Source organism: Cricetulus griseus, chromosome 4 (assembly GCF_003668045.3).
Source record: "Cricetulus griseus strain 17A/GY chromosome 4, alternate assembly CriGri-PICRH-1.0, whole genome shotgun sequence".
NCBI lineage: Eukaryota > Metazoa > Chordata > Mammalia > Rodentia > Cricetidae > Cricetulus > Cricetulus griseus.
This window is the reverse complement of record NC_048597.1, coordinates 113244248-113272203: the sequence shown is the minus strand read 5'-3', so window position 1 is coordinate 113272203 and position 27956 is coordinate 113244248. Positions and strand designations below refer to the sequence as shown.

At 48.1% G+C, this 27956-nt stretch overlaps 1 protein-coding gene across 3 annotated transcripts; it reads left to right on the top strand.

The window, feature by feature from the left end:
* The first annotated feature begins 99 nt into the window (after nucleotides 1-99).
* Rcc1l (RCC1 like) lies at nucleotides 100-27754 on the top strand. Of its 3 annotated transcripts, XM_027416103.2 has the most exons (11): nucleotides 103-471; nucleotides 6701-6830; nucleotides 8590-8718; nucleotides 9543-9609; nucleotides 10652-10703; nucleotides 11935-12019; nucleotides 13261-13442; nucleotides 15566-15653; nucleotides 17313-17486; nucleotides 19526-19611; nucleotides 26820-27754. In XM_027416103.2, exons 1-11 carry the CDS (start codon nucleotides 157-159, stop codon nucleotides 26895-26897), a joined length of 1386 nt encoding a protein of 461 aa, XP_027271904.1. In that variant the 5' UTR covers nucleotides 103-156; the 3' UTR covers nucleotides 26898-27754. The 3 variants fall into 3 exon arrangements, with proteins under 3 accessions (XP_027271905.1, XP_027271906.1, XP_027271904.1); XM_027416104.2 differs by lacking the exon at nucleotides 8590-8718 and having other exon boundaries at nucleotides 100-471; XM_027416105.2 differs by lacking the exons at nucleotides 13261-13442; nucleotides 15566-15653 and having other exon boundaries at nucleotides 101-471.
* The last annotated feature ends 202 nt before the right edge of the window (nucleotides 27755-27956 follow it).

Genomic DNA, 27956 nt, shown 5'->3' with positions numbered 1-27956 from the left:
GCCGGTCCTATTTGCCAGTAGTAAATATAGCTGCATTCCCAGAAGCGCTTCGCCTTCAGCCAGTACTAAGCATGGCCGCATCTACTTCCGCCGGGCCAGGGGTCAAGGGTGGCGCAAGATGGCGGCACCCATAAGCGGCTAAACGTGAAGCGCAGGATGCTGGCGGCGGCAGGGACTCTGCTGGGCCGGCGGCTGAGGTGGCCCGCACCGGTCCGTGAGCACTGGGGACCGGCCGGGCGCTCACGGAGCCGGCGAGAGGCGGCCGAGGCCGAGGCGGCCGCTCCCGTGTTCCAGTACGTAGGCGAGCGCGCGGCCCGCGCCGATCGCGTCTTCGTGTGGGGCTTCAGCTTCTCGGGGGCTCTCGGAGTGCCCAGCTTCGTGGTGCCCGCCTCGGGGCCCGAACCCCGCGCTGGCCTGCGGCCCCGACGCAGAATCCAGCCGGTACCCTACCGCCTGGAGCTGGACCATAAGGTGAGGGCCTCCCTTAGGGCACTTTCTCCCTTCCGTGGCCGGATTTCCGGGAGCATGACCTCCTAGTCTAGTTCCTGGGATCTGCTGAAGAAGGCGTTAGGGGTGGGTGCCAAGAAGACTGTTTATCTCAGGCCTCTGCCTTTGACTGCTGAGCTTGCTTCTGTAGATATCTGTGCCGTAGCATTTTCTGTGTGTGGTTTGCTTGTGGCCAGAGGGAGTTTTGTGTATTGTTCTTGCCCGATTGCACAGGTTGACAATCACACCAGGGTGCTCTGCCCATCTTGGATCATTTGCTCAGCACCCTAGGAGTCTCACCTTCCAGTTACAGGGGGTGTAAGGGAGTTACTGCGAGGTTAAGTAAGGCCCAAGGCCCCCTCAGCTGGTAGCGTAGAAATAAATGATGGTATTTATACTCAGGCTAGAGAGACTTCATGAATTGTTAGGGAAGGAACATTCAAAAGGTAGGCGATGTGTTGGCTGGAGTAAGTGATGAACACCTGGTTAAGGGAATGTCATTCTGAGGAATTGGAAAGACAATATGGCTGGCTACACGTGGTGCTTCTGAAGGGGCTTACATTTTAAAAGGGCTCAGTAGGTCTGCTGTGGTGGCCAGCACCTGTAATCCCAGGATTGGACTGGATGGTTGAGACAAGAGGATTGCCACAAGTTTCAGGCTGGCTTGGGCTACATAGTGAGACCCTGTTGCTACCTTCAAAATGCTGAGATTACAGCTGTGTGCTACAATTTCTGGGTTGAGGTGGTGCTGGGGATGGAGCCCAGGGTTTATGCATGCCATGTAAGCACTGTATCAACTGATACATCCCCAACCTTGAGATTTTTTTTTTTTTTTAAAGATTTTATTTATTTATTATATATACAGCATTCTGCTTCCATGTATATCTGAACACCAGAAGAGGGCACCAGATCTCATAATGGATGGTTGTGAGCCATCATGTGGTTGCTGGGAATTGAACTCAGGACCTCTGGAAGAGCAGCCAGTGCTTTTAACCTCTGAGCCATCTCTCCAGCTCCACTGAGTTGTTTTTGTTTTGTTTTTTTGTATACAGTGTGAGATGAGGGTCTACATCTTTTTGCTGGTAGCTACCTGGTTGTGCTAGCATCTTTAGTTGAAAAAGCAAAACAACCCTTTCTTTTCAGAGTATTTATTAATACTTTAAAGAAGTATAGTTTTGTGCTGGAGAGATGGCTCATTGATTAAGAGCACTGACTGATCTTTCAGAAGACCTGGGTTCAGTTCAATTCCCAGCACCCACATGGCAGCTCTTAACTATCTGTAACTCCAGGATCCACTATCCTCACACAGACATACATGCAGGCAAAACACCAATGCACATAAAATAAAAAATAAATAAATTATAAAACAGTATAGTTTTGCTATTGTTTGTAGTGGTGGGGATCAAACCCAGGATTGTGTCATGCTAGGCAAGTATTCTAACCACTGAGCTATACCTCCAGCCCTACAGAGTTTTATTCTTTCTTTCTTTTTTGTTTTTTTGCTTTGGAGCCTATCCTGGCACTCGCTCTGTAGACCAAGCTGGTCTCAAACTCATAGAGATCCGCCTGCCTCTGCCTCCCGAATGCTGGGATTAAAGGCGTGCGCCCACCAACGCCCAGCAGGTTTTAATTTAAAAAAAAAAATATGTATGGTGTTGCCTGTATGCATGTCTGTATCACTTGTGTTCCTGGTGTCCATGGAGGCCATGGCCACAAGAGGGCATTAGAGCCTGTACAACTGGAATTACAGAAGGCTGTGCAATGTAGAATATTACTTTACTATGTAAAGATGTCACATTTGTTTATATTGCATTTGTTTAACTAGGTAAAGATGTGCTATATTTGTTAATGCTGCATATGTTTAAAGATGTAAAGATGTGTTGCTTTGTCTACCTAAGGCACCTGATTGGTCTAATAAAAAGTTGAATGGTTGGTTGATAGCTAGGCAGTAGAGGGCTGTCAGGCAGAGAGAATAAGTAGAAGGAGAGAAGAGAGAAAGACCACGAGGGGAGATGCCTAGGGCCAGCCAGCCAGATGCAGAGTAGGATGTACAGAATGAAAGAAGGTAAAAAAAAAAAACCTGGAAGCAAAACCCGTAAATGAAGCCAGGCGTTGGTGGCACTGGGGAGGCAGAGGCAGGTGGATCTCCATGAGTTCAAGGCCAGCCTGGCCTAGTTCCAAGACAGCCTCCAAAGCCACAGAGAAACCCTGTCTCAAAAAACCAAAAAACAGGGCTGGAGAGATGGCTCAGAGGTTAAGAGCACTGACTGTTCTTCCAGAGGTCCCGAGTTCAATTCCCAGCAACCACGTGGTGGCTCACAACCACCTTAAGGTCTGGTGCCCTCTGCTAGCATGCAGGCAGAAGACCATAGAAAATAAATAAATAAAATCTAAAAAAAAAACCAAACCAAATAACAACAAAAAAAAACCTAAACAAAGAGAAATAGGTTATAATAAGTTTTAAGAGCTAGGGGGGCAAGCTAGCTTATATAAGGCCGAGCATTCATAACTAATAATAGGTCTCATAACTAATAATAGGTCTCTGTGTTATGATTTGGGAGCTGGTTGGTGGCCCAAAAGAAATCCTGCTATAGTTGTGAGCCTCCATGGTAGGTGCTGGCAGTCAAACCCCGTCCTCTGAAAGGACTAGAAGTGCTCTTAACCACTAAGCCACCCACCTCTCCAACCTGTTCTCTTTTTTGTTTGTTTGTTTGTTTGTTTTGCTTTGTTTTTCAAGGCAGGGTCTCTGTTATGTAGCTCTGGATGTTGTGAAAGTCACTTTGTAGACCGGGCTGGACTCGAACTCACAGAGATAACCCAACTCTGCCTTCTAAGTGCTGGGATTAAAGGCATTCTTCATCAGACCTGGCTCCAGCCCCTGTGCTTACAGATTTTTTTGTGATTTTTTTAGTGTTTTCTATGTTTAGGAGGCCTGTGGATAGAGGTATTTTTTGTTTGTTTGTTTTGTTTTGTTTGTGTTTTGAGAGAGGGTTTCTCTGTGGCTTTGGAGGCTGTCGTGGAACTAGCTCTTGTAGACCAGGCTGGTCTTGAAGATAGAGGTAGCTTTATATCCTTGTTTCTAATCAGATGCTTCTTTTCCTTGCTTGATTTAGTACAGTATTAAATTGAATTAGTAAATGCTAAATTTTTTATTTTTATTTTGAGAGAGAGTGTTGATATGTAACCCAAGTGTGTAGTCCAGACTGATTTAGAGTTGTATCCCTGGCTTCAGTGTCCTCCATGCTGGGGTTGCAGGTGTGTGCCACCAGACCCAGCCTAGTTTAGTATAATTCTTGCTTGTTGGAAGACATCTGTGAACCTCTTCTTAAGACTGTGGCTGGAGTCCTCTCCTGGTATGTCATCCTGTCAGGCTCTCACTAGCTGGCACTTTTAGATACTGTTCAAAGCTTTTCACAAGTGAACAGATTAATGATACCATGCACCCATCAAATATTTGAGTGTTAAATAAACAGGTATCACTAAGCATGAGAATCTTAGTGTGCTGGGCATTTTTTTTTTTTTTTTTTTTTTGACACAGGATTTCTCTGTGTAACAGCCCAGCTTCGAACTCTCAGAGAGAGAGAGAGAGTTCCTCTTGAGTTCTGGGATTAAAAGTGTGTTCCACCACTGTCTGGTTCTGGGCATCATTTTTAGATCTATAGTTTTTTGGCTTTGGTGTGTGTGTGTGTGTGTGTGTGTTGCTTGCATGCCTGGAGCCCACAGAGGCCAGAGAGGGCATCGGATCCCATGGAACTGGAGTTACAGACAGTTGTGAGCAGCACATGGTGCTGGGAACTGAACCTGAATCATTTCTGTTTCCTCTCATGCAGTCCAGTTAGCTTCAGCTGCCCAAGTAGGTCATCTCTGTGGATCTCAAGCCATATCAGAAGGATGGTGGCTCGCCCAGTGGTGGTGGCGCATGCCTTTAATCCCAGAATTTGGGAGGCAGAGGCAGATGGGTCTCTGAGGTTGAGGTCAGCCTGGTCTACAGAGCGAATTTCAGGACAGCCAGGGTTGTTACACAGAGAAACTCTGTCTCAAAAAACAACAACAAAAAAAAGAGGGCTGGAAAGATGACTCAGAGGTTAAGAGCCCTGGCTGCTTTTCCAGAGGTCCTGAGTTCAATTCCCAGCAACCACATGGTGGCTCACAGCCATCCATAATGAGTTCTTGTGCCCTCTTGGGGCCTGCAGGCATACATGCAGGCAGAACACTGTATACATAAAAAAATAGAAATGTGGTGGCTCTAGGAAGCTAGAAACTGAAGTGTTTTGAGCAGAAGGATGGTGGTATAGATGTTTTGAATGAATCCTAGAAGGGAAACTGTCACAAGGTGAAAAGAGGGCCATGTCACTTTGTTCCATTCTGGCTGTCTTGCTCTCTAGACCAGGCTGGCCTCAAACTCAGAGATCTGCCTACTTCTGCCTGTGCTGGGATTAAAGGCACGTGCCACTACTGCCCTGCTGACATGTCACTTTTGAATGACATGATTAAAGCATCAACAATTTTTTTCTAAGTTTTTTTTTTTTTTTTTTCCAAGATGGGATTTCTCTCTGTAGCCTTGACTGTCCTGGAACTTACCCTGTAGACCAGGCTGGCCTCGAATTCATAGAGATCCACCTGCCTCTGCTTCCCAAATGCTGGGGTCAAAGGTGTGTGCCACCACCACCTGGCAACAATTTTTTTTCCATTCATTTATTTAGCTCATAAGTAAAGTCATGTACAATTATGATACACAATACAGTATGTTCACAATGGCATGGCTAAATTAAACCAACTAACATATCACACATATTCATCATTTTTGTTTTGAGAACACTTAAAGCATACTATCTCAAACTTTTAAAATATAGCATATTGTTATCAACCATATTTATCATGCTCTCAGTAGACCTCAGGACATCACAGAGTCCATGCCCCTGGTAACAAATTTTAAAAACATATTTAGCTAAGAAGCTGTGGAGATGGGTCAGCAGTTAACAATGTGTACTGCTGAAGAGCATCTGAGTTCATTTCCCAGCAGCCCAGAGGGGTGACTCACAGTTAACTAACTGTAACTCTAGCTCCAGGAAACCCAGCACCCCTCTGGTCTCTGACGGTACCCGCATGCATGTGTGGATATGCTCACATAGACACAGACACATAAATAAAAATACTAATTAAAAAGAAAGAGCTATAATTAAAAAAAGAGGCCAGGTGTTGGTGGCGAACACCTTTAATCCCAGCACTCGGGAGGCAGAGGCAGGCCGATCTCTGTGAGTTCGAGGCCAGCCTGATCTCCAGAGCGAGTGCCAGGACAGGCTCCAAAGCTACACAGAGAAACCCTGTCTCGAGGAAAAAAAAAAAAAAAAAGAATATTCCTGGCCACACTTCTGCAATGGCAGCAGTTAGGAGGCTGGGGCAGGAGGGTTATGAAGAGTGTTACTCTGGCATTTTTGTTTTGGATGTAGTGAGGTTCACAGGGGTTCTCTGAGGAAGTCGGTGGGTCTCTGGTAAATTCAGCAGCAGAGGGATAGTGGGGTGACACTAGGCTGAGGAGTTAATAATGTATAATAGAGAGGACATGGGGACATCAAGTGTAAAATTGAGGGCAACCCCTGCTAGCAGGGGGTGTAGTTGCTCTGGGTGGTGTGGAGATGGTTGATTTTAGAATGAACCCCGGGCTTGGGTTACTTCTGGCCCCAACTAGAATTAACGCTCCTACCAGAAGTGAGGTAGGTGTCCATCCCAAGTTGAGTTCCCCCAGTCAGTGAAAGTGAGGGCCAATGATGGTTTAGGTGAAAGACTGAACAAAGGTGTGGGCTGTCAACTGCCATGCTGGACTGTGCCCTGGTGGGTGAGATGAAAATGCCCAGCGCGTGGCATGTGTGTACAGGAGAAGAAATAAAAACATGGTCTAGCATAGCAGATGAGGGATGAAGCCCATTCATTGTGGGAAGTACATGAGTGCATGTAAATAGCTTGTCACTTTCTTTTTAATTTGTTTAACTTTATTTTATGTGCATTAGTATAAAGGTGTTAGATCCCCTAGAACTGGAGTTACAGACAGTTGTGAGCTGCCACGTAGGTGCCGGGAATTGCACCAAGGTCTCCTAGAAGAACAGTCAGCACTCTTAGTCACTGTGCCATCTCTCCAGCCCCAGCTTGTCACCATTTGCTGAAAGGATTGACATCACAAATCAGTCCATGGTGCATTGTGGGAACTCTTTTTCAGATTACCTCTGCTGCCTGTGGCTATGGATTCACTCTGCTGTCCTCTAAAACCAAGGATGTTACGAAAGTCTGGGGTATGGGACTCAACAAAGATTCTCAGCTTGGATTCCACAGGAGCCGGAAGGATAAAAGTAAGCAGGTATCCTTACCATAAACTACAACAGCAAATAAAGAGGGCTGTGTTGGTGTATGCCTCTAATCCCAGCAAGGGAGAGACTAAGGGAGGAGGAGCTTGAGTTTGAGGCCAGTCTGGGCTACATATCAAACACTCAAGGGTTGGCTGGGCAGTGGTGGCGCACGCCTTTAATCCCAGCACTTGGGAGGCAGAGGCAGGCGGATCTCTGAGTTCCAGGCCAGCCTGATCTACAGAGTGAGTTCCAGGACAGCCTCCAAAGCCACAGAGAAACCCTGTCTTGAAAAACAAAAAAATCAAAACAACAACAAACCCCAAAACAAAACCTCAAGGGCTGAAGCCAGGTGTTGTTGTGGAATATTATTTTAACTGGGAATATTATTTAAATGTGTTACATTTGTTTAATTACAAAGATGTGTTACATTTGTTTCACTTTGCCTGCCTAAGGCACCTGATTGGTCTAATAAAAAGCTGAACAGCCAATAACTAGGCAGAGAAAGGATAGGCGGGGCTGGTGGGCATAGAAAATAAATGGGAGAAGAAAGAGAGAAAAGAGAGGAAGAGAAGAGAGAACGAGGGATGTGTTTGGGGCAAGAAGCCAGGCAGCTGCCAGGCAGCCAGACACAAGAAGCAGTGAAAGTAAGATACACAGGAAGGAAGGGAAGAAGGAAGAAAAAAAGAAAGGCAAATGTGAAAAGCTCCCAAGCAAAAGGTAGATAAAGAGAAATAGGTTATTTTAAGTTAAAGAGCTAGCCAGAAAGGAGCCTAAGGTAGGCCAAGCATTTATAACTAATAAGAAGTTTCCATGTCATGGTTTGGGAACTGGTTGATGGCCCAAAAGAAAAAGCCTGGTACAGGTGTGGTGATGCACACCTGAAATCCCATGCATATGTGCCCCGCTGTGTGTGGGAGGTTAGAGCACAGTTTGTGGGAATTGATTCTCTGCCATGTGAACTTGGGTTGCCAAGAGCCTTTACCAGCTGTGCCATTTTTCTGGCTTGGTCTTTGTATCCTGAGTGCTGGAATTATAGATTTTTGTGTGTCATATAGCTAGCTGTGGTACTTTATTTGAAAAACAAAATTACTTTTTTCTTTTATTCATTCCCTAATCCTTTTAGACTACTTCTTCCCCTCTCACAGTTTTAGTTTGATTCTGTGTGTGTGTGTGTGTGTGTGTGTGTGTGTGTGTGTGTGTGTGTGAGTGTGAGTATGTGTGTGTGAGTGTGTGTTGCTGATAAGCAAACCCAGGGCCTTCTGCAGCTAGATTATTGGCCCATGAGACTGATTTAATCTAGGTTTTATTGAAACCAGGTCTCCATCTGTAACTCTCCTGCATCAGCCTCCTAAGTTCTGGGACTACTATTAGGGCCAACTTTCAAGATATCTCTTCTATTTTAAGATGGGTTTTCATGTAGCCCAGGCTGGTTTTGAACTTACCACTTAGCTGAGGATGACCTTGACTTTGGATTTCCTTGCCTCTGGGATTTCTGTGGTGCTGGGGATGGAGCCCAGGGCTCTGTGTATGCTAGGAAACTCTGAGTTTCCACCCCAGTTGTGGAGATTCCTTTCAGGAGACAAGCACAGTGCTCAGGACCTGTATGGGAAGGTAGGCTGGAGTTGGGCTTCTCAGGCTAGCCTTGTCCATGGTGTGCATGCTGAGTTATTGTTGAGTTCCTTCCTGTGTAAAGCAGTGAGGTTTCTGTAAGAACTGATGTGACCGAGTCAGTGGCCGCATTGTGACTGGCGATTCTGCTCAGCCAGGGGCTATGAGTACGTTTTGGAGCCTGCACCTGTCCCACTGCCCCTCGACAGACCTCAGGAGACGAAGGTGTTGCAGGTGTCTTGCGGTCGAGCACACTCCCTTATCCTGACAGACAGAGAAGGTGGTGAGTAGTCTTGCGGGGGGCTGTGGAGGAGGTTAGGGCATCTGAGAAACCAGCCTTGCTGTTGGCCATCTCCTGCTTGGTGTGACAAGGTGGTCCCAGGCAGACTCATAGGGGGCTTAGGAGGGTGGCACTGGATGGACTTGTCCCTTGTGCTCCCCGCTGTGCTCAAGCAGTTACCCGCTGTACCCCTGATCTCCACCTCAGCCATTGATGTTTTTTTGAGATTTATTTTTAATTTTTATTTATGTGTATGTTTGTATACTTGAGTGTATGCTACATATGTGTGGTCTCTGCAGAGGCCAGAAGACGGTTTCAGATCCTCTGGAGCTGGGTGATTGTGACTGCCCAGTGTGGGTGCTAGGAACTGAACTCAGCTCTCCTAACCGCTGAATTATCTCTGCAGCCCTACATTTTGTTTTTAAGGTTTTATTTTTAATTGTGTGTGTATGCTTATGTCTGAGTATGTGTTTGTAGGCTGTGAGCGTGTTAACAATGGTCATTATGGAGGTGTTATTAGCTCCTATAGACAGAAGGCGCATCTATCAGTGGTGTGGTGTCCTGTCCCCCTCCACCTGTGGCAGTTCTCCTGGGGTCATAGCAGTTGATTGTGATCTTCAGTCCCTGGAGGTGGACACGGGTCTGGAAGAGAGGCATGCCCAGGCCCTGCCACACTCATGGGCTGCTGCAGAGGCTGGAGTGTGGGGGAGGGAGATGTAGGGTTAGTGAGGGTATGCAGGTCAGGACCACCTGTGTTAGCCCCCTGGTCCTGATGTGATGGGGCCCTGGAACCCGTAGAGCTGACCTGATGGCAATCTGTGCTTCAGTCTTCAGCATGGGGAACAATTCCCACGGGCAGTGCGGACGGAAGGTGGTGGAGGACGAAGTGTACAGGTGAGTCAGACTGCGATGCTTTCCCCACACTGTGGAAACCTGAGGGCTTCTAATTACCCTGGATGTGCACCTGAGTGTAGGAAGTGGCCCTTAATGCTGAGGAACGACCCTTATCTCAGCAGAGGCTCCATCATTTGTAGGGTGAGAGGGGACGGTGGAAGAGCATTGGTCATGATATGTAAAGCTGTTAATTTTTTTTTTTATGTTTAATGTGGGTGTGTGTATGTGTGTGTGTACATGTACATGCCTCATCATGTGTGGAGGTCAGATAATAATTTTCAGGAATCAGTAATTACTTTCTACCATGAAGCTTCTGGGGATAGAACTCAGGCTGTTGGGTTTGGTTGCAAGTGCCTTTCTTTACTTACTGAGCCATCTTGCTAGACCCCCAATTCTTTCATTTTCTAGAGACAGGTTTCACTGTGTATCCTTGATTGGTCTGGAAGTTTCTGTCTCAGGGTGGCCTTCAATTTCCAGAGATCCACCTGCCTCTGCCTTCCAAGTGCTGGGATTAAAGTGTGGTTGAATATTTAACTTTTCCCTCCCAGTGAGAACCAGGCATGGTTGAACAGTAGAGCAGTTGCCCAAAGCTCCCCAGTTAGGGGCTAGAATGTGCCTAGGTGGTAGAGTGCTTGTCTGTCATGTATGAGAGCTGGGTTCCATCCTCAGCACCATAAAAAAGCAAACAAACGGGCTAGACAGATGCTCAGCAGTTAAGAGCACTTACTGCTTTTGCAGAGGACTGGAGTTGGGGGACTCACAACCACCTGTAACTCTAGCTTCAGGAGATACAATGTCTGTGGCCTCCAAGGGCACCTGTACAATTGTGCACATACCTACACACCTAATTGAAAGCTGACAGAGAAGACAACCTCAGTTAACCGTCCCACATTTGACCTTGAGAGCTGTTCTAATGTTTGTGTATGTAGGGACATGACTGTGCAGGTAGGGATGATAGGAGGTAGGGTGCTGGGTGGGGCCCAGCCTGCATGGTGCTCATGACTGCCTCTGTTGCTTCTCCCCAATTTGTTCCTGACTGCAGTGAGAGTCACACAGTACACAGGATGCAGGACTTTGATGGACAGGTGGTCCAGGTAAGAGGCTTGGTCTGAGGACTTTTGGGGTGCTTTTGAAAGGTTGCGAGGTGCACAGGGTGATGTCACATTTGTCATTGGACTTCTCTGAATGTCTTAGGGGTACTGTTGAAGCACCTGACCATAAGCAAATAGGGAAGGAAAAGGTTTATTTGGCTTAGGCTTCTCCATGACTGTTCATCACTGAAGGAAGTCAGGACAGAACTCAAATAGGGCAGGAACCTGGAGACAGGAGCTGAAGCAGAGGCCATGGAGGATGCTGCTTATTTTCTTGCTACCTATGGCTTGCTCAGCCTGCTTTCTTATAGAATCCAGGACCCCAGCCCAGGGATAGCCTGCTGCCTTGCTTACAGCACAATCTTTTTTTTTTTTTTTTCCTTTTTGAGACAGGGTTTCTCTGTGTAGCCCTGGCTGTCTTGGAACTAGCTGTGTAGACCAGGCTGGCTTTGAACTCAGAGATCTGCCTGCCTCTGCCTCCCAAGTGCTGGGACTAAAGATGTGCTCCAGCACTCTAAGCTAAACCCAATATTATGTTAGAGGCATTTTCTTAATTGAGGCTCCCTCTTCTCTGATGACTCCAGCTTGTGTCAAGTTGACCTGAAAGTAGCCAGCACACTGGATGAAGAGATTAGTGGAACTTTACTTACCACAGGCCAGAACTGATGCTAGAATGTAGGAGCAGGATAGAAGTGAAGGGGATGTTGCAGGTTGCAGTAGAGTGGAGTTCTTGAACTGGCTTCATAGTCTCACGAATATGAGTTCAAGTCCCTGCTCCTCCACTTACTTGCTGAGTAACTTTGGGTAAGTCACTGAACTTTGGTGGTTCCATTTGTGCTAGGGCATCTTGACTGTTGCCTTAGCGTAACTACTGATGGAACAGCTGTCCTGTGAGTTAGGAAAAGAGCTACGGTGTCTTACTGTCCTGTAGACAGGCAGTCTTGTGCTGGGCCGCAGGGAAGCCTGGGGGTGGGGGCAGTGGACAGTGCCTTCCAGAGAAGTGTGAATAGGGGAGAGACAACCATTCCAACAGGGAAGGTGATGGAGAGGCTGAGGTTACAGAGTAGAGGTGGGGAGGGGCAGGTGGGAGCTCTATGTGGGGGTGAAGGAGGGAAGAGCTGATGGAGAGAGTAAACTGAAGGTGATCTGGGTCAAGGCCGCCTGATCCGGTGCCCCGTTTTGCATAGGCCTGGCTGCCTAGGCTCTAACAACACCGTGTCTCTGTGTCTTCCAGGTTGTCTGTGGTCAGGACCACAGCCTGTTCCTCACAAACAAAGGGGAAGTCTATTCTTGTGGATGGGGTGCTGATGGACAGACAGGTAGGTGCTTGTTGCCCCCTTGGGGAGACAAAAGATCTTGACCTGTGACCTTTGTAGCCATTGTGGGCTGTAGGGTTCATGGTCTAGAATTGGGTCTTCTGGGGACTACCATCTTTTGTATCCTTTCCTGTTTCTTTTGCTGCTGGTTTCCATAGAAAGGAACAAAGAAGGTGTCAGAGGTTCGTGAGCACTGTTGTCAGTAGTGGAGCCCTGGGCCTCATTCATCCCAGCAACTGGAGTCAGGAGAGTAGGCTTATCTGTTCCCTCTACTGACTCCTGCTAGTAGTACTTCATCCCCTCAGGGGTTTAGTGACTTGACTATGAGCTCGTATTTTATTGAGTTTAATTTGTGGGAACCTTCACGACCTGTGTTAGCAATCATTCCTCTAGAAGGCATTTCATTGGCCTTGGCCTGATGCCAGGGCTTCTGCTTCTCTGAGATCTTGGTATGCCCAGGAGTCTGTGGTTCAGTGCTGTGCTTTGGCTGGCTGCCCAATAAGATCTTGTGCTGTCTGCGTGGCTTCTTAACTCCTGGCTTGAGTGGCCCCTTCCCTTAGTCTGCTGGGCCTATGTGTACATGAGCCTACAGGTGTATGCCGCTGTGCCGGGCTTCACTATCTCCTAGCAATCCCAGAGAGTGTTAGAAACTGCTTCTTACAGGGCTGGAATGTAGCTCACTGGTAGCTCTGCCCCCAAAACAGCAAATATAAGAAAGACAGTAATTGCTTATAATTTACACAGACTCTAAAAGCTTTATCATATGGTGCTAGTTCATCTTCCAAAATGTCCTAACTTGACTTTTGGGGGTTTTGTTTGAGGGTTTGCTCTCTCTCTCTCTTTTTTGACACAGGGTCTTTCTATTTAGTTCTGACTATCCTGGGACTGGCTATGTAGATGAAGCTGGCTTTGAATTCACAGAGGCCTCCTGCTTCTGCCTCACTAGTGCTGGGAATAAAGGCGCGCACCACCACATCTGTCGAGGGCCTGTTTCTAAGGCTGTCCTGGAACTAAAGTATAGACCAGGCTGGCTTAGAACTCACAGTGTAGGCTGTCCTGGAACTCATGATCCTCCTGTCCTCAGTCTTTCAACTTGATTTGGACCTAAACATTCCTAGTGTGTTTAAAATAGTCCAGGTATGGATTTGTTGTTTGTCCTCTTTGGGGAAAAGTGCTATCCATGTGCCTCTTCTTCCCTGAGTCTCCTGTGTCTGTGAGCTAATGCATGTTTCCTATCGTGTTAGGCCTGGGTCACTACAACATCACCAGCACACCCACCAAGCTGGCCGGAGACCTTGCTGGGGTAACGGTTATCCAGGTTGCCACCTACGGTGATTGCTGCTTGGCTGTGTCCTCCGATGGAGGGGTCTTTGGCTGGGGAAATTCTGAGTACCTGCAGCTGGCCTCTGTCACAGACTCTACTCAGGTGTGTAGCCAGTGGGAGCCGAGGCTTCCCTGTAGAGCTGTGCTTCAGGTGTAGCCTGATTTCACACTGCCTCTGCTCTGATGTCTCCTTAGAGCCCAAAAAAGAAGAGTAGATTTGAAGCCACTGTGACTAGCTGACCCTGGTTTAAGACAGGTTGGCCTTGAGGTAATAGAATCTGCTTGCTTCTGCCCTCTGAATGCTGAAATCAAAGGTGTGCACCATCACATCCAGCTTATTTTAACTTTTTTACATTTGCTTGTTTAGAGAGTGTGTCTATGTGTACCATGGTGTATGTGTGGTCAGAGGATAGCTTGTAGGAATTAGTTCTCTCTTTGTACCATGTTGGTTCTTAGGATTGAACTCTAGTAGTCAAGCTTGGCAGCAAATGGGTTTCTCTGCTGAGCTATCTCATTAACTTTAATATTTATTTATTTTTAAAGATTTTATTTATTATGTATACAACAGTCTGCTTCCATGTATATATGCACACCAGTAGAGGGCACCAGATCTCATTACGGATGGTTGTGAGCCACCATGTGGTTGCTGGGAACCGAACTCAGGACCTCTGGAAGAGCAGCCGGCGCTCTTAACCTCTGAGCCATCCCTCCAGCCCTGTATTTTTTATTTATTTGCTTTTTTTTTTTTTTTGTGAGACATGGTCTCCCACTGTAGCTTAGGCTGGGTGAGAACTCAAGGCAGTCCTCTTGATTCAGCTGCAGAGTAGTGGATTACAGGTATGAGCCACCACACCCAGGGGTGTGGAGTCAGGGGTCAGGCGATAGCCTTGAAAGGCAGGTTCCACCTCCTAGAAGTTCCCAGCCTTTAAAGGAGCACAACTGTTTACTGCTCTAGTTGGCAGCATGCCCTGGGGAGTGGAGCCTAAATATGAGGCAGACTGAAGTCTGACACAGCAGCCAGGTTTATTCAGAGCATCCGACAGTTTATACTCTGAGGTTAGGAGGAGTCAAGGATAAACTGTACGTGGCAAAAACATGTTTTCCATAGAGGCATATAAATAACAACAGCTGAAGTAAACTCACTCCTGTCTGCTACTTTTGGGAGGAGCACAAAAACACATTCCAACAATGAGTCTGTGTTTTGAAGAAACTGAAGTCATGAGACTTGTTTTCTTGCAGTTTTCTCACAAGCACTAAGAATTCTCACACGGCTCCATTCTCGGACTGTGTTCCATCACATCACAAGCTGGGGAGTAAGTTTCAAAACCTGATCTGAGCCGATATGGTGGCACACATCTTTAATCTCAACACTTGGAGGCAGAGACAAGAGGATCTCTGTGAGTTCTAGGACAGCCAGGGCTATATAGAGAGACCTGGTTTTAAAACAAACAAAAAATCCAAACAACAAACAAACACCCCCAGTATAACACATGAGCCTATAGGACCATTTCCGATTCACACATGACAAGGACCATATTCATATAGTGGTTTACAGTATCCCAGTGACCTGGCTTCCCTACTTGTTATCTTTTTTATTGTTTTTTTTGTTTGTTTGTTTGTTTTTTGTTTTGTTTTGTTTTGTTTTGCTTTTTTGTTTTTCGAGACAGGGTTTCTCTGTGGCTTTTGGAGGCTGTCCTGGAACCAGCTCTTGTAGACCAGGCTGGTCTTGAACTCTCAGAGATCCACCTGTCTCTGCCTCCCGAGTGCTGGGATTAAAGGCGTGTGCTACCACATCTGACCAGTTCTGACCTCTTACAGTGGGCTGTGCTTGTCCTGTTCCCCCAGTACATCTCTTCCACTGGAGGATGTTAACTTCTCCCTTGGCCCAGCTACCCCTTCGTACCCTTCTGAGCTCAGGAAAAGTGACACCTCCCCCCTCCCCCATGTCAGGTCAATCTCTTAGAGACTCCTGGAAATCTCCTCCACACTTTAGGCTAGCACAAACAAGTTGCTGAGTTTGATTGACATCTGCCTCCCAGAAGAGTGGGAACTGGGCCCCTCTGGCTCCCTTCTGTGTACTGAGCCCTTGGTTAGGAAGCTCAGTGAATGAGAGGTATTGGGAAGACCTTTGTGGAGTTAATGGTGAGCTGGTACACTAGCCAAGGATTCTTCCTACTTCTGGCTCCTTTGTTTTCCTAACCACGCCCACCCTTTTCTTTGGTGCAGGTTAATGTCCCTCGGTGCCTGCCTTTCTCCGAAGTAGGCAAGGTGAAGCAGGTGGCTTGTGGTGGCACGGGTTGTGCTGTATTGAATGGTGAGAGCCACTTCTTGGCAGCTCTTTGAGAAGCACTGGGCAGATCAGATAGGGAAGAGGATAGTTCTTTTGCTCCAGATTCCTAGACTGTAGATGCCATCCTCAAGAGGGGAGTATAGTGGCTATGGGAACATCTAGTTGGAGTCATTCAGTGATTACAGGGTAAGGGTGAAATTCCCAGCAGGTTAGAGCTCATGATATAAATGTATAGACAGCCATAGAGCTTTGTCATTTTATAGCAAACATCTGGATCTTGGCGCTGGGGACCAGACACAGGCCCCTATGCATACTAGGGGCATTCTAGGTGGGTGCTCTGCCACTGAGCCACATGTCTAGGGTCTCATGCATGAAAAACTTGCTCTGTCACTGTGCTCTAATCTAAGCAGTAGTATTGCACTTGTTATAGCCAGGGCTACAGAGTAGTTCAGTGGTAAAGTGCTTATGCTTGAAGAGCCAGATACTGTCCTTATCAAAAGGAAGGAAGGAAGGGAGGGAGGGGGGGGGAGGAAGGAAGAAAATAAGGGAGGGAGGGAGGGAGGGAGGGAGAAGGGTGATGAGAAGAAAGGAAAGAAGTGGAAAGGCGAAGGGAAGAAAAGAAAGCTGGACATTGCAGTTGCAGGTCTCTGATTCCCAACACTCAAGAGGCCGTGGTAGAAGATTATAAACTCCAGGCCAGCCTGGACTATGTAGTAAGACTTTGTCTTAAAACAAAACACCTGGAGCTGGAGAGCTAGATGTCTCGGTACTTAAGAGCACTTGTTTTTTGCAAAAGACCCAGGTTTGATTCCCAGCACCCACATCACAGTTCACAGCTATCCCTAACTCTAGTCCAGGGAATTTGATACCCTGTTCTGACCTCCTCAGGCATCAGGCACCCAGGTTGTACACAGATACACATTTGGACAAAAGACTCATACACATAAAACAAATCTAAAAAAGCAAAAGCAAACCACCCCATAGCAAAACCCCAAACTTCTACTCCCCAAAAAGCAAGTTAAGAAACATTTCTAAGAGTTTTGGGGTTTTTTTTTTTCCTTTTTCTTTTTTTTTTTTTTTGAGACAGTGTTTCTCTGTGTGGCCCTGGATGTCCTGGAACTCACTCTGTAGACCAGGCTGGCCTTGAACTCGGAGATCTGCCTGCCTCTGCTTCCCGAATGCTGGGGTTAAAAATGTGCTCCACCACCCTGCTCTTTCTAAGTTTTAAGAATCTGGTCAGGATGGCTTGTCTCTAGTGATTCTGATCAGTGTGAAGTTTAGAGCTGTTGGTGGGGAAAAGTGTCCACAAGATTTTGTGTGCCAGTGGGTTTTATGGATCTCCTCCCCCACTACCCTCAAGAAGTGGGTTGTTTCTGCTCTGAGATTGGCTTCCTCCCTAGCCAGACTCCACAGGCAAGTATTTGTCAGGGGAGAGAATAATTTTCAACCTGCTAGCACAGTGTGTCTCACATATCCCATATCCTGCCTCTACCTCCTGAGTTCAGGGATTACAGGCATGCTCCGCCATGCCTGTTTTCTTGGGTCTAGGGATGAAACTCAGGGCTTCATGCATGCTAGGCATGCACTCTACCAACCGAGCCCCAGCCCAGCCCCTGTAGTTTTTGTGGCCAGGGAGGGCTTTGTTTGGCTTGACTCACAACCACTGTTTTTGTTGTAACACAGAAGAAGGACATGTCTTTGTCTGGGGCTATGGAATTCTTGGGAAAGGACCAAACCTCTTGGAAACGGCTCTTCCAGAAATGATCCCACCTACGCTCTTCGGCTTGACGGAATTCAATCCTCACATCCAGGTTTCCCAGATCCGATGCGGGCTTAGCCATTTTGCTGCACTCACCAGTAAGTTACCCTGCTGGGCAGCCAGACCAAACTGGGACAGCTCTCAGCTTCTGTCTTCAACCTACATCCATTTATGGCCATTCATTTTTTCACCCATCTTTCTGTCTGTCCTTCCCTCCATTCTACTGTCTATCTATATCTGTCCATTTCTGTCCATCCTTCTGTTTATCCATCCTCTATCCTCTCTCTTCCTCCATCTGTCCTTCTGTCTGTCTGTCCGTCCAATAGATTGATGTCTTCATGGGATAAGCAGAGGGAGGCCATGTCAAGGTACTCTACTCTGTCATATGACACATGCCTTGTTCATGGTGGCATTTTGGTTTGGATTCTTTGTTTTGTGGTCAGGCTTGTGCTGTAGTGTGATCTCTCAGGAGGCATCTGTTGCAGGGTAGGTGGGGAGAAGGGTTTGGTAGAGTGCTAGTGAAAACCAGGAGAGGTTTGGGCCCTGCGTGGGTGAGTGATGCAGAAATGAGTGTGCAGGGTGGCAAGTGGCCTACCTTGCTGGCAATAAAGCTCAGACCCTCCAAGGTGCTGGGGAGGGATGAACACAGAGGAGGCTGGCTGGAGGCTCACTGGACAGGTTGTAGAGCCATGAAATGGCTAGTTGTTGCACAGGTGTCTGGACCGTGGCCTTCCTTGTGTTCTGTCACCATGCCTCAGTTCAGGTGGCTGCTCTGCAGTCCCCTGGACAGCAGTAACCATGTGCATGTCACTGTAGTGATTCCCAGGGAATATGCTGCTTCCTTGTCGGTCAGAAGTCTTCTCAAGAGAAAAGCTTAACTTTTCCTTTTCTCACCAGAGTCTAAATTTGCTTTTTCTGGTTTTTGTTTTGTTTTGTTTTGGTTTGGTTTTTCGAGACAGGGTTTCTCTGTATTGTCCTGGAACTCGCTCTGTAGACCAGGCTGGCCTCAAACTCACAGAGATCCACCTGCCTCTGCCTCCCGAGTGCTGGAATTAAAGGTGTGTACCACCAACGCCTGGCTTTTTCTGGTTCTTTTAGTCTGCCATGTAACTGACTTCCAAGTAAACTCAAACAGCATGGCTCCTTTTCACTCTCTGAAGTTCCCATTTGTGAATCTGTAATGAGCTGCTCTCTAAAACTAAAAAAAGTCTTTTTTGACTTGAGATGTGATTCAGCAGTAGATCTCTCCTGCCTAGAATCCCCCCATCAGGAGCTGGGGGTGTGACTCAGTGGTGGAGCACCTGCCTGGAATCCCCCAGTGAGAGGGTTAGTAGTAGAATGGCTGCCTAGACTTTGCCAGTTAGGAACGTGGCTCAGCAGTAAAGCACTTTCTCCAAGGTGTAGTCATTGTCTTTATTAGTTTGTTCATTTATTCACTTTTGGCTTTTCTACTAGGTGAAGTTCATGAGGACAGGAAGCACATTTGTTCAGTTGCTGGCCTGTCCCCAGTGCCCAAGGCATAGACATAGACCCTTGTTGCTCTCTGCCTCCTCACAGAACACCCACACACTGAAACCCAAACAGAACTGGCCATCTTGCCTCACCATCAGTCAGAAAGGGCAGAGCTGGGTCAGACGGAGCTGTGGGTGGTCAGGCCATCAAAGTGAGCAGAGAGGGCTGTGCATGGGAGCCCTGGACTCTGTTCCACACAAAGTCTTGTCTGCCCTAGGTTGGCTGTTAGAAGCCCTGGCCTGGGACTTGGTTTGGGGATGGGACATTTGCTAAGGGGCTTTTCTTTGAGACTCAGTTCAGAGGCTGAGTTGAGCAGTTGAGCAGTTGAGCCGTTGAGCAGTAGGTTCTGCTTGTCCCTGGCTCTTTTTTTTTTTTTTTTCCTCGAGACAGGGATTCTCTGTGCAGCTTTGGAGCCTGTCCTGGAACTAGCTCTTGTAGATGAGGTTTATCTCGAACTCAGAGATCTGCCTGCTTCTTCCGCCTGAGTGCTGGAATTAGAGGCGTACACTACCATCTCCCGGCTTCACCTCCATCACCTGGCGTCCCTGGCTCTTGGAAGGCCTTCCTCTTGATGGCCTGCTCCTTGTGTAACTCCAACCAAGTCCCTGTCTTCTTTCCTTTGCAGACAACGGTGAACTGTTTGTGTGGGGCAAGAATATCCGAGGGTGCTTGGGGATCGGACGCCTCGAAGACCAGTATTTCCCGTGGAGGGTAAGACTATGCAGGGGTGGGTTGTGGAGGGTACACCATGCAGTGGTGGGTTGTGGGAGGGCATGCCAAGGGAAGCAAAACCAAATACAGGACAGAGTCCAGGACCTACCATGTGTTGCTGTCTAGGATAGGCTCCAGGGAGGCTTATGTGGAGGTGATGGGCAGGGGCTGGCTGTAGCAGCAGCCTCTAAGTGTGCAGGTCTTCAGCCTTTCTGCTCTGTGCAGTCAGTTCATCCCAGGAGCATGCTGCACCGACTCAGTGCTCCAGTCCCCGTGGGCCAGAGATGTGGTTCAGTTGGTAGAGTAGTAGCATAGCACACATGAATCCTTGGGCTCCATCCCCAGCATCATGTAAACTTAGTGGGGTGGCCCACACCTTTAATCCCAGCGCTATACTTATGGAAGCAGAAGAATCAGAAGTTCAAGGCCATCCTTAGCTGCATGGCCAGTTTGAGGCCAGCCTGAGTTGCTTGAGTCTCAGTCTAAAAAAGGAAGGAAGGAAGGAAGGAAGGAAGGAAGGAAGGAAGGAAGAAATTCACAATTTAGGAACATTATCAAAATCCAATCTTTCAAGACAATATGTGTACAAGCACACATGTACGTGCAGATCCCTCTGCTGACTATTGCTGGTGTGGTCTGGAGAGCCAGCATCCCTCAGTCCCCTTCTTTCCTGCTTGCTCTCTTTTCTTTTGAGTGTGGCCTTGGAAATAGTGCAAACAGTTGGGTCTTGGAATAGCAGGTGCTTCACAGGCCTGTCACCTACCTGTGAGTGTGGATGGGTTAGTTTCTTTTCTTGTTGCTTTAACAAAAGCAGTTTAAGGGAGGAAGGTTTTTTGTTTTTTTGTTTTTTTGTTTTTTGCTCACAGTTTGAGGGTACAGTCCATCGTGGTGAGGAAGGCATGGCTGCTGGTGTGTAGAGCAGCTGGTCACAGGGCATCCAAAGTCAGGAAGCAGAGAGAGATGGATGCTGGTGCTCAGCTCACTTCCTCTTTTTTTTCCCCCTTTCCCTTTTCTTTTTTAAATTTAAATTAGAAACAAGCTTCATTTACATGTCAATCCCAGCTCCCTCACCCTCCTTGCCTCCCCTGACCCCCACCACCGGCCATCCCATCCTCTTTCTGCTCCCCAGGGAGGGTGAGGCATTCCATGGAGAATCTTCAAAGTCATATCATTTGGAGCAGGGCCTAGACCTCTCTCTCTCTCTCTCTCTCTCTCTCTCTCTCTCTCTCTCTCCAGACAGGGTTTCTCTGTGTAACAGCTCTGGCTGTCCTGTAACTCTCTCTGTAGGTTGGCCTCGAACTCACCAAAATCTACCTGCCTCTGCCTCCCGAGTTCTGGGATCAAAGGTGTGCACCACCACCACCACCACCTGTCTTCACTTTCTCCTTTTGATTCAGTCCAGGACCCCAACCCATGGGATGGGTGATTCCAGAGCCTGTTATGCTGACAATCAAAACTACCTGTCACTGCTGGTTACCTGCTGAGGTGCCTTGGCAAAGTCTGGCTAAGACTCCATGTCTAGACTGCTGGACCCCGAGACCTCTGTTCTCAGCATACACCCTCTTGTTCTGACTCATTCAGCTAGAGGAATGGCACCCTGCTGGCCATGGGCTTCCCGATGCGCTTTCCTGTTGAAGGGATGCGGAAAGTGCCTGTCTGCCCTAGTGACTGCTGTGCTGGCAGCATCTCATGGCCCACCCTCTCGCACATTTGGTGGGCCCCAGGGCCTCACGTGCCAGGCAACTACATTGTCTCTTGTCATCTTTTGATAAGATGAAGGAGAGGGCTTGACAGATTCATTAGCTTTTCATTCTTTTAACAAAATACCTGGGGTCATCAACTTAACAGAGGCGCTGTTTAATTTGGTTCCTGGTTTTAGAAGTCATAGCTGGGGTCAATTGACCCCATTGCTTTGAGCCTTTGGCAGGGCAGTACAACACAGCAGGGGACATGTGACCTTAAAGCTGCTCATCTCATGGAGGCTGGGATCAGAGGGATAGAAAGGGGTTGGGGTCTTGTCATTACCTTCAAAGGCATGCTCCCTATTCGGGCTAGGGTTTGCTTATTTATTTATTTGATTTATTTATTTTTGTCAACTTGACAGCTAGAGTCATCTCAGAAGAAGGAATCTCAACTGAGAAAATGCCTCCATAAGATGGTATAGGCAAGCCTGTAGGGCATTTTTTTTTAAAGATTTTATTTATTATGTATTCAACATTCTGCTTCCATATATATCTGCACACCAGAAGAGGGCACCAGATCTCATTGTAGATGGTTGTGAGCCACCATGTGGTTGCTGGGAATTGAACTCAGGATCTCTGGAAGAGCAGCCAGTGCTCTTAACCTCTCAGCCATCTCTCCAGCCCCTGCTCTTAACCTCTCAGCCATCTCTCCAGCCCCTGTAGGGCATTTTTAAAATTAGTGATTGATGTGGGAGGACCCAGCCCACTGTAGGTAATGCCACATCTGGGCTGGTGGTCCTAGGTGCATAAGAAAGCACGTTGAGCAAGCCATGAGGAGCAAGACAGTAGGCAGCATCCTCCATAGATTCTGCCTTAGTTACTGCCTCCAGGTTCCTGCCTCCTGATTCCCTTGGTGATGGACTGTGACATGGAGGCATGCCCAAATGAACCCTTTCCTCCCCAAGTTGCTTACTGTCATGGTGTTTCGTCACAGCAATGGGAAGTCTAAGGCATCCCCAATCCCTAATTTACTTTCAGCGGACCCCACCCCTATAGAGTTCTGCCATTTTCCAGGAGCATCAAGCTGGGGATCAAGCTTTCAACACACGGGCCTTCAGAGCACACTTGAGATCCAAACCATAGCCAAGGGTGCTGTGGGGCTCCCATAGCACAGCCCTTTTTGCAGAGTGTGAGTGTGAGACTTGAGGCGGATCCCATGGGGGCACACACACCAGTCATAGGTAAAGCCAGATTCAGATGGGCATTTCATTTGATGGGCATGATGGAGCATGCCTGCAATCCTAGCTACTTGGAAGGCTGAGGCAGGAGAATCAGGTCAGCCTGAGCTATATATAGTGAGATATATTCTCTCTCTCTCTCAAGCAAACATACAAATCCTGGGTTCAATTCCTAGCACCACATAAATTGGGAATGGTAGAGCACACCTGTAAACCCAGAACTTGGGAGCAAGAGGTAGTGGCAGGAGGATCAGAAGTTCTAGGTCATCGTCAGATACATGAGTTTGAGGCTAGCTGTGCTACATGAGACCCAGAGACCAAAAATCCCCACATGACAGGCTTATCGAGGAGTCATTTCAGAGACCTGAGAGAGACAACACACGCCAGGGGGCACTGGAGTCTCAGGAGCTACTGCTGTTCCCTAAGGTCTTTGCTGGCCCAGGTCCTGGCCAGCAAGCAGAGACCAACAGCTTCCTGTGCTTTGGGCTCTAATGGCCAGAGCATCTGGGGACCAGCATATAGGTGCTTAAGTGCAGTGGGCTGGCTATAGATGATCACGGGAAGGCACTTTCCCTGGGAAGGTAAACAGATGATCTCAAGGGGCCTGGGAGGTTGCTAAGAACCCACCTGGCGAGGTCATCACAGGGCAGCTGGTCACTGCTGTTCCCGGGCTGGCCTGGGGCAGTGTCTGCAGTTGCAGGCTGCCTCTGTCACCTGGGGCCCATTTCTGTTTGCTCAGTGGTCTGTATGGCAGCTTTTTCCAAGGTGTTTTGTTTGGGGAGGTGGTGAGACAGCGTGGCGTGGTTCCTGCCTTCATTTGCTGTTGCCCCTAATGGAGTTGAAGCTCCACGGTCAGCACCTGCCACTCTGGTGCTTTTAGGCCAGGCCACCTGTTGCAGGCATTCATTTCTGTCCTCAACTCAGGAAGTTGTCCAGGCAGGCAGTCCTAGCTCCTCTGCAGCTGCCAGCAGGGAAGGACAGTTGGATGGGGATCTTGGCTAGCCGATGCCGCACCCTCATCTGAGTGAGGGTCTGAAAGCCACAAGGCTGGCGTGTGCCCTCTGCATCCAGTTAAGTAGTTTTCAGTTGGGAGCAGGGCAGACGGCGATGGGTTATTAGGAGGTACTTAATGCCTGGGTATTTATTTGACAGGGACTCATGTAGCCCAGGCTAGCCTCAAATTCATGTAGTGAGGGACTTCTGATCCTTTTGCTTCTACTACGATGAGAGGTATGACCCACCATGCCTGATTTATAGGGCGCTGGAGACAGAACCTTGGGCCTTACCCATCGAGCTACATTCCCAGCCACAGTTGTTGTTTTCCACTGAATGTGCTTTTGTAGTATAGCATTGCTTATTACAATGTAACATAGTAATACATACATGACTATAATAGTAACAGTGATTTAAAAAGAGAAAGTGGTCATGGTGGTGTGCACCTTAGCTTTCAGGAAGCCGAGGCAGGAGAATGCCTAGAGTTCTGGGCCAGCCTAGGCTATGTAATGAGACCATGTCTGAAAAACTGAAGTAATTCAGTGCATAGTGGCACCTTTAAGCCCAGCACTCATTAAGCAGAGGCAGGCAGTCTGGCTTCCACAGTGAGTTCCAGGCCAGTCAAGCTTACATAGTGACATCCTGTCTCCTAAAACAAAAGGGGGCTGGGGAGATAGCTCAGTGGGTAAAGTGCTTGCTGTAGGAGTGGGAAGATTTGCGTTTGGATCCCCAGCACCCATGTAAAGCTCTGCTCCGCAGTATAGGCTATGACTGTGCCCCATAACAGTGGAAGAGCCAGACCCTGGATGCTTGTTGGCTAGCCTGCCTAACTGAAACCATAATCTCTAGGTCCATTGAGAGGCCTTGTCTCAGATAACAAGATGGGGAGTGCTAGAGGTCAGCCACTAGTTTACACACACACACACACACACACACACACACGCACCCCACACACACACACACACACACACACGCACCCCACATTTCACACACACTGAACTGTTCCATACCACACATCCATACCACACACCGCATCCCACACACACTGCACTGCACATAGCACATTCCACACACACACCATACATTTTCCACACACACTACACACACACCTCACATACACACACATCACATCCTCCATGTATACTACATAGACATAGATATACTACATTCTACCCATACTATATATTACTCCCCCCATACAATATACTCATATATACCACACACACATCATACACACACACACACACACTGTCTTAGGCTTATCCTTGCTATGATGAAACACCACGAACAAAGCGATTGGGGAAGAAAGGGTTAATTTGGCTATACTTCCATGTCATTGTTCATCATTGTAGGTGGAAGTTTCTGTTGTGCCTAGTTCCACTGCCGACTAGCCCCAAATAAACACACAGGGGCTTCTGTTAAGTATAAACTGTTGGCCGATGGCTCAGGTTTTTTACTGGCCAGCTCTCTCTTAATTTTTAACCCATAATTACTAATTTATGTATTTCTACATGATTTTATCTTACTGGAGAACTTCTGGCGTCCTATCTTCCCAATAGCTACATGGCATCTCCTTGGGCTTCTCTCTGTCTCCTTTCCCCAGAATTCTCCTGGTCTTGTTGCTCCACCTATACTTCCTGCCTGGCTACTGGCCTCGCAGTGTTTTATTCATCAACCAATAAGAGAAACATATATACAGAAGGACATCCCCCATCACATCATCAAAGGAAGTCAGGACAGGAACTCAAACAGGGCAGGACCCTGAGGCAGGAGCTGATGCAGAGGCCATGGAGGAGTGCTGCTTACTGGCCTGCTCTTCATGGCTTGCTTAGCTGCTTTGTGTGTGTACACATGTGTACGTGTCTGTATCTGTCTATCTGGAGATCTCAGCTCAGGGGTGTCACTACCCCTAACAGTCTGGGCCCACCCCCACCAGTCACTAGTTTAGAAAATGCCATACAGGCTTGCCTACAGCCTGATACTGGAGGCATTTTCTCAATTGAGGCTCCATCCTCCCTGATGACTCCAGCTTGTGTCAAGTTAACATAAAACTAGCCAATATAGACACTATATATACGACATTCCACATACATACACACCATACAGAGTACTTTTACACATGTATGCCAAAAACAACAAAAAAGGAAGAAAATAAAAATCAAATAAATTTAGAGCCTGTGAAGGTTCACTGGGTAGAGGCACTTGACACCAGGCCTGCCTACCTGAGTTTAATATTCACTATCCACAAGGTGGAGGGAGGAGGGGACTGGTTCCTGAAGCTGAAGGTTGTCCTCTGACTGAAAGTGGCGTGTGTACACACACACACACACACACACACACACACACACACACACACACACACACACGTCTAATAAAGAACAGAATAATGAGAATTGAAGGGACCAGTCCCCTGGGAGGCCCCAGCATAGCTCTGAGGTTTGTTTGTACTTGGGACAGTCTAGGGTGTCCATGGCAGGGAAGGCTCTAAAACAGTGAGTGTCCTCTGGAGGCAAACAGACTCCAGTGCTGAGATGGTGAAAGAGGCCAGCCTCCTGCTGCACTGTGGGCTGGGTCTTCCTGGGAGAAAGACTGGCCCAGATAGGCAGCTTGGCTAGATCTGTGGTGAGACCCTAATGCCTTTTGAGATACAGTGGAAACTGCCTCTCAGGTAGCCATGGTGGGGGACACAGGATCCAGCCTATGACTGTAAGTAGGGTCAACAGGTAAAGTGACAGAAGTCACTGGGCCAGCGTGGCCCTGTTCCCACACTAGACCCTCCAGGCAGAAGCCTTTCCTGCACTCTTGGGAAGGTCACTGAACACTCAGCCTTTAGGCAGGGAATCTGGAAGCCATTGTCACAGACAATGGCACCAGGAGCATCTGTGTCCTTCCCTAGGGCCACCTCTCTAGGGTGGCTACTAGAAGTGATGCCATTGATGGGCAGAGAGGTAGGGTGGCCTTTCTTGATACTTGTGAGCTGTGGATTAGAGTGGGCACCTTGCAGGGGATAGAGCCACACTCACAGAAGGCGAACAACCTACCAAGAGGTGGGGCTGAGGGTGAGAGGCTCAGTAGGTAGAGTGCTTGCTCTCGGTTCTGTCTCAGTACCACATAAAGCAGGGGTGGTACTGCATGTGTTTAAACCCGGCACTAGGGAGGTAGAGGCAGGGGGATCAGAAATCATGGTCAGCCTCAGCTACACAGAATTGGAGCTACACGAGTCCCTGTCTCCCCCAGAAGGGCTCCAGAACCTGCCTACCCTTCCCCTCACTGTGTCCTGGGGCTTGTTTTCCAGGTGACAATGCCCGGTGAGCCTGTGGATGTGGCATGTGGTGTGGATCACATGGTAACTCTGGCCAAGTCATTCATTTGAATCTCCTTCTGGGTCCATCCCAGGGTGGCCCCAGCCTCTGAACTATACAGCAACAACTTGGCAGAGGTAGGGTGTGGCCACCAGCAGAGCTTCTGATGATACTTAGAGAGGACCAGGGCCCCTTGGAGCAGGGTGCCTACTCTGTTCCTCAGTGGGGACAGTATAATAGGAGTCTGTGGACAAGACCTTTCCCCCGCTGAGGCTTCTGGCTGTGAACTCAGTTCAGGATGGCTGCTCTTGGCTTGATGTGCTCCTGAGGAGTACCAGAGCATGAGGTCCTAGGATGGCCAGGCTGATGCCCTTTCCAGGTAACACATGGTGGCATCTGGGGATGCGTCTTGCCTGAGCCACTGTTTCATGGCACATTTGATATTAAGAGATTGGAGACCTGACAAGGCACCCAGGAGAACTTGTAGTCCCTTGTCACAACAGAACACACTTGGGCCTCTTGCTGGCCCAGCTCAGCAAGACAGCTAGCTGACTTCAGCTAGGGCCTCTCTGATCAGCTGCCACCCCACAAGTTCCCAGGACAGTCTGGGAGCCCAGAATGCCTTGGCTTGAGATTTCACGGGGCGGCCAGTGTGAGCCAGCCTCCCACCATGGTCTACAGCATCCCAGCCTTGGAACCTCCTCCGTGCCTGGCTTTGAACAGTCCAGAAGCCCCCGAAGAGAGAATCTGTAGGCCAAATGCTTGTGGGCTGAGGGCTGTGGAATCTTGGCTGGACGGCCAGCTTTGGAGTAAGAAGCCTCAGAAACTGGGAAAATACTTGTTTTTAAGAAAGCTGTGTTTTCCTTTCAGAGCAGTGTTTGACAAGTTTTTTTTTTGGAATAAAGTCTATTTCTGCCTTTTTAAAGAATGGAAGTCTTGTAAATGTTTCACTCGATCATTTCGTATCATAAAAGCAGCTAATAGAAGCCAGTGGATCAGGCTGGCCCTGAACTCACAGGGTTCTGCTTGCTTTTGTCTCCAGAGTGCTGGAACTAAAGGTGTGCTCCATTACACCCAGCTCCACCTTATGTTGGGACACAGGATCTCTCCAGACCTGAAAGTTTCTAAGA